General features: G+C 42.2%; 1 protein-coding gene across 2 annotated transcripts in view; it reads right to left on the bottom strand.

Moving 5' to 3' along the window:
- Positions 1-3,375: 3,375 nt before the first annotated feature.
- The window catches only part of CCDC47 (coiled-coil domain containing 47), a 28,948-nt gene continuing 25,699 nt past the window's right edge, over positions 3,376-6,624 (bottom strand). For both annotated transcript variants that reach the window (XM_040438879.1, XM_040438880.1), the window contains exon 13: positions 3,376-5,413. In XM_040438879.1, the coding sequence (XP_040294813.1) occupies positions 5,333-5,413 (81 nt within the window). In that variant the 3' untranslated portion in view covers positions 3,376-5,332. The remainder of the gene's footprint in view (positions 5,414-6,624) is intronic.

Below are 6,624 nucleotides of genomic sequence, written 5' to 3'. Positions count from 1 at the left end.
ACCAGCGCCGTACATGTACGGTGCGGGTCCTTAAGGGGTTAAGGTGTTAAAGAGGCTCTGACATGTTTTAGTTGGAGGGGGTCTCTGTACAGTCGGATGTCGGACATCGTCCAATCAGTGCTGCCATCATCGTTTGAGTACAGTACAATAGACCCACAACATTAAAGTAACATCCGGACACAAAAAAAAAACCTAAAAAAACAAAAAAAAATTAAACACAAAAAGGGCAGAAAAGCAGAGAAAAAGGGTGTGCCTGTTTAGTACACACATCGCCTATGGGGTCTCCTACCTTTGCCAGTCAAAAAAACAAAACAAAAAAACCCCCAGAAAATCTTAAGTCATGTGTAGAAGAATTTTATTATCTTTTTTTAACCTGGCACCCTCATCATAATATAACACACACACAAAACACCAGTTTATCTTATTACATCCATTTTGATGTTCACTTGCCAAATAAAAAACATTTCGGTGGGTAATAGCTGCCGTGTATCCACAAGAGGACACATAACCGTGGGTTGGGGAGGGGAGATAAAATATTGCAGACAGTCATCCTATCCACAATCATCTGTGTTGGAAAGCAGCAACTGGATTTTGAGTTCCTGAGTATTGAAATCTGATGATCTCTCCTTTATTGCTAGACATCATCGCTCTAATATAAATCAATCACAATCTCATGCAATGTGCGGGCGATCATAGATAATGGACACAGTCAAGCCTAGAACTAGGTCAATGTCTAGTGTTCTCCCATCATGCGGCAGTCTCCTTATCAGGCCTTCTGGTAATCTATATAGTCATGGTGGATTAAATGGGGGTTCCACTATTCAAAAAAATCATTAACTGCTCTGTATAATGGTGTCTTTAAGAGGCATCTGTCAGCAGATATGTACTTCTAAAACTGGCTGACCTGTTGCATGTGCGCTTGGCAGCTGAAGGCATCTGTGTTGGTCCCATGTTCATATGTGCCTGCATTGCTGAGAAAAATGAAGTTTTAATGTATGCAAATGAGCCTCTAGGAGCAACAGGGGCGTTGTCATTACACCTAGAGGCTCTACTCTCTCTGCAACTGCCACGCCCTCTGCATTTTGATTTACAGCTCCAGGCAGTGAAAACTTCATCACTTGTCAAAGTAAAGAGGGTAAGGCAGTTGCAGAGAGAGCAGAGCAGAGCAGAGCCTTTTTGGTGCAATGCCAACCCCCCCACATCATTTTTCTCAGCAGTGCAGGCACGTATGAACATGGGGCCAACACAGATGCCTTCAGCTGCCAAGTGCACATGGAACTCTGCTGACAGATGCCCACACCCATTATGAATGTATTATAGGCTTGTCTCAGCCTGTACCCACACATCACATAATCTGCATCGGAAAAATCTGCAGAATGAGCTGCTGATCAGCAGGTAAATCCACAACAAACCGTGCACAAGTTACCTGTAGATCTACATTGCAAAGGATGAAATCTGTGGTGAAAATCTTATACAAGTTGCTGGTTGTATAAAAAACGGCGGATTTTCACATGAAAATTAAGGGAAAAAAAGTCAGAGTCTTTCAGAAATGGCACCACAGGTATGCATAGGCTGTATTTGGTATTACAGCTCAGCCATATACACCAGGGCTGCAATACCAGACACAGCCTGTGAAGACGAGTGGTGCTGTTTTCATTAGTTATTTCTGGAAAGGCTGGGTGCAAACCTATGAGAAATCTACAGACAAAACCAAGAGATAGCTGAGGAGTTGTATTGTCCATTTCTAGGAAAGTTGAGTGAAGTACAATGTTGCAGCCATTACTGCTCTGTTGTGGACTTTTACCCAGCTTTCCCAGAAATGGATATTTATTTTTAAAAAATGACAATGTGATTTCAGCAGCTGTGACAGAAGACGACTTTAAAACCTGTATTTTGTCATCATTTGGGGGACCCATCGCATCCGGTTATTTCTCTAACCATGCACACAGTAACGTCCTATATTAGTAAGCAGAATATGATCTTGCGATAATTTCACAGCATCAAGTCACACATGACATAACTGGCCGGTTTTTACAAACCTAATTAAACCTATCATTTTGCAATATTTAATGTTTGTTTTGCATAGCTTCTGATCTTGGAATCTCCTATTTCTTCTATGGAATTCTCCGCTGTGGTGCCACAAGGCACCGGGCTGGAAAATAAGTAAAAACGTATAGGTCTCACTGAAACCAGGTATTAGCTTATATTAGAACATAAAACCTGCAGAGTAGTGGTATCTGTGCAGACTGAGCACACCACTTGTGTGACCCGCCAGTGCATGTGTGTGTGTGTGGACCCCCACCAATCAGTAGAGCATGCAAGTGCCACACCCGGTCACAGGCTGGATGTGGTATTGCAGCTCCATTCACTTAAATTCAGCTAAACTGCAATGCCAGACACAACCTGTGGACAGGTGTGGTGCAGTTACTGAAAGAAAGAAGCCTTGCTTTTCTCCAGTTGGTAGGTGTCCATGTGCTGGGAGGTAACTCATCCTGAAACTTCCTAGTCATCCCCCGTATGAAGTACTTTAATTCAATTTAGCCATTTGTGAGTTTGCACATTACTAACGGTGACTACCTATAGCACCCATCATCCAACTATGCAAAGGTCTTAGCCTCCAGCATGAGCCAGGGTGGGTCATGTTCAGGATGGAGAGGCTGCCAGCATTTGGCAAAGATCTTAAAGAGGACCTGTCACGTCTGTTTTAATAGCTACATGCATTCCCAATGTAACAACAACTCTGGAGCATCCATTCCTTTATTATTTCTACTAGAAGTTTATGAATTAATTGCTAGCGGTCTGCAGTAAAAGGTAGAGATGGGTATTAACTGATTGGGGGGGAGGAAGGTCCCTGCACAGGCTGACAATGGCAGCACTGACTGGATGGAGTCCAACACCCCTCTGTACCCTTACTGCAGACTGCTAGCCTAGTGGTGACTGGTCCTCTTTGAAGGGGTTCTGCAGTTCTTTTAAACTGATGATTTATCCTCTGGATAGATCATAAGCATCTGATCGGCGGGGGTCCGACCCCTGGGACCACTGCCGATCAGCTGTTTGAGAAGGCAGCGGCACTGGCAGTAGCGCCACGGTCTTCTCGCTGTTTACCGCAGGCCCAGTGACGTCACGACTAGTATCTATGGCCTGGGCGCGGGGCTAAGATCCATTCAAGTGAACAGAGCTTAGCCACGCCCAGGCCATTGACACTAGTCGTGACGTCACTGGGCCTGCGGTAAACAGCGAGAAGGCAGCGGCGCTGCTGCCTTCTCAAACAGCTGATCGGCAGGGGTCCTGGGTGTCGGACCCCCGCCAATCAGATGCTGATGATCTATCCAGTTAAAAAAACTGCAGAACCCCTTTAACCTGATATATAGAACATTAAACGGATGACTAGGGGGCTGTATTTTCAGATCTTTTTTTTTTTTTACTCAAGTGAAATTCAGTTGTGGATCTTCAGGGCCAATGTTTGCGCCTTATAAACCTTATAGGCTAAATATCAGTTCGCAAAAATTGCTGCCTTCATTGTGTAGCCAACCAGAGCTATGGATCTGACAACACTGTAGTAAATGGAATCGACACACAAGCTGTGTACTGCCCCCTGCAGGTGGGCACTAGGAATAATACTATTTTGCTTTATAGAAATATTTTGCAATAAAACTTAAATACTTTTTTTTATATTAGATTTATAAAATATTGGGGAAGAGATTATTAAACCTAAGTAAAGAACCTAAAAATCAGAGGCCAAGTTATTATAGGATGTACTTGACAGCAGTGTTTTAGCTGGGATAGAAGCTAACACAACCGCAGCCAGGGTAGAGCAGGGTAGTGGGTACATTATGACAACCTCATCTAGGAAGACTTGCCCGCTTATGCAATCAATTTAACCAATAAGCAGGCAGATGGCGAGCAAAGTTTGTTCTTAATTTTAAGGACATGCTATGTGTTTTAACCCCGTCGGTGCCACAACTGTTAGGGCAAGTATGAACTTTTTTTCAACCTAATGCATATAACGTATAGAAAACCTAAAGACTACATTACAGAAATTTGATATACATGGAAAAAAGCCCCTAAAAGACCACCATAACCAGAACAGCATAGCCTGGTCTACTGATAAGCAATCTTCGCCACATATTTTACCAACCTGCCATAGCCAACATTAAGGTATACTCTCTAAAATTTATCAGCAAGACTCATAGATGATTTAATGCCTATGAGATATAGAAGAAAAAAAAGAAACCCAACAGCAAACATTTAAAGGGTTGATAATGGATGACCAGGGAATGATAATGATGACCTATCCTCAGGACCCTGCCAATCAGCTGTTCCAGGGAGCCGCCGTGCATAGTACAGCGGTTGTGCTTGGTATTGCAGCTCAGCCCTATTCACTTCAGTGGGGCTGAGCTGCAACTAGGCCATGTCACCGATGTACGTGATGTCACACGGCCTAGGAAGAGGCCACGGTGCTAATGGAGCGCCTGGCCTTTTCTAACAGCTGATCGGTGGGGTACCAGGAGTCAGACCCTTCATCAATATAAATTTACCGGATAACCATTTTCAGGGAGACATAACTCAGATTTCACCTATCAAATACTATGGGGGAGATTTATCAAAACTGCTGTAAAAGACAACTGACTTACTTGCCCATAACAACCAATCAGATTTTATTTTTCAGAGTTCCTTTGGACAATGAAAGGTGGAATCTGATTGGTTGCAATGTGCAACTAAGCAGTTTCTTTACACCAGTTTTGGTAAACCTCCCCATATGCGCCCATGTACTTTTCTTGCCTATGGTCAGCCTATATGTAATGCTGGCCATTAAACAAAAAAAAAAAAAGCTTTGCAATTAAAATACAATACTGTTAACAATCCTAATCTTCATTACTTGACATCAGAGATTAAAATTTCAAGGTGAAGGAAGAACTCTGTCCTGTGGTTTTCGTTCTAGCCGGAGAGGCTAAGGAAGGCTTGTAGGGGTATGGCTGGATTGGTGCTCGGTGCACATATTGAAGAGTTTTCAGAACCATGCAGCACTGTTACCAACTGGGCTCATGTTATGCTTCAGGCGATTCAGTACATTCTTGTCCATAAGTGAGGGGCGGTTACCACTACAGTCAAACAGTCCATGCCCAAACCTGCCTATACCAAGGTTCCTTGGGAGAAGGTATTGGACACCAGGTCCCTGCTAAAGGTAATTCTTACATAAAGCTGTATATGGGAAGACAAAGTACCAGTTCTTCATAGCCAATGATATACTATTCCTAAATGAGGTCTCAGTTTTCCCCTGCTATCCTGACTGAGGTTGCAGTTAGGGAGGGGGCAGGGACTGGATTGGCTGTTACATGGCCTTCACTTTAATTTGCTTCATTTTCATCTGCTTTTTCTCCATCTTCTTCTGCTCCCGACGCTGGGCGGCTTCCTGCACGAGATACAGAATAAATGTAATGAAGAGTTCATTGCGTCCTGTGCTTAAAAGGGAACCTGTCACCGGGATTTTGTGTATAGAGCTGAGGACATGGGTTGCTCGATGGCCGCTAGCACATCTGTAATATCCAGTCCCCAAAGCTCTGTGTCATATATTACTTGTGTGACCAGAGAAGAGTCATATTTTCAAGCTCTGACTCATTTGCATATGTATCAAATCGTTTTATTACACAATAAAAGCACACAGAGCTATGGGGACTGGATATTGTGGATGTGCTAGTGGCCATCTATCAACCCATGTCCTCAGCTCTATACACAAAATCCACGTGACAGGTTCCCTTTAACACTTTCATGACCAAGGGTCATTGATGCCCCAGTGTCCAGGTCAAAATTAACAAATCTGACATGTGTCACTTTATGTGGTAATAGCTTTGGAACACTTTTACTTATCCACGCCATTCTGAGATTGTTTTCTCGTGACACATTGTACTTCATGATAGTCATATATTTGAGTCAATATATTTCACCTTTATTTATGAAAAAATCCCAAATTTACCCAAAATTTTGAAAAATTCACAATTTTCCAAATTTCAATTTCTCTGCTTCTTAAACAGAAAGTGATACCTGATAAAATATTTATTATTTAACATTCCCCATATGTCTACTTTATGTTGGCATCATTTTGGAAATGTCATTTTATTTTTTTAGGACGTTAGAAGGCTTAGAAGTTTAGAAGCAATTATTACAATTTTTAAGAAAATTTCCAAAACCCGCTTTTTAAGGACCAGTTCAGATCTGAAGTCACTTTGTGGGGCTTACATAGTGGAAACCCCCATAAATGACCCCATTATAGAAACTACACCCCTCAAGTTACTCAAAACTGATTTTACAAACTTTGTTAACCCTTTAGGCGTTCCACAAGAATTAAAGGAAAATGGAGATGAAATTAAAAAATGTCACTTTTTTGGCAGATTTTCCATTTTATATATTTTTTTTCTTTAACACATTGAGGGTTAACAGCCAAACAAAACTCAATATTTATTACCCTGATTCCGCGGTTTACAGAAACACCCCACATGTGGTCATAAACTGCTGTATGGGCACACGGCAGGGCGCAGAAGGAAAGGAATGCCGTACGGTTTTTGGAAGGTAGATTGTGCTGGATTGGTTTTCTGAACGCCATATGTTTTTTATTTTTCTGCCGAT

This window comes from Bufo bufo, chromosome 6, assembly GCF_905171765.1.
Source record: "Bufo bufo chromosome 6, aBufBuf1.1, whole genome shotgun sequence".
Taxonomy (NCBI): Eukaryota; Metazoa; Chordata; class Amphibia; order Anura; family Bufonidae; genus Bufo; species Bufo bufo.
Note: the sequence above shows the minus strand (reverse complement) of the source record. Positions and strands in the feature narration are given on the sequence as shown.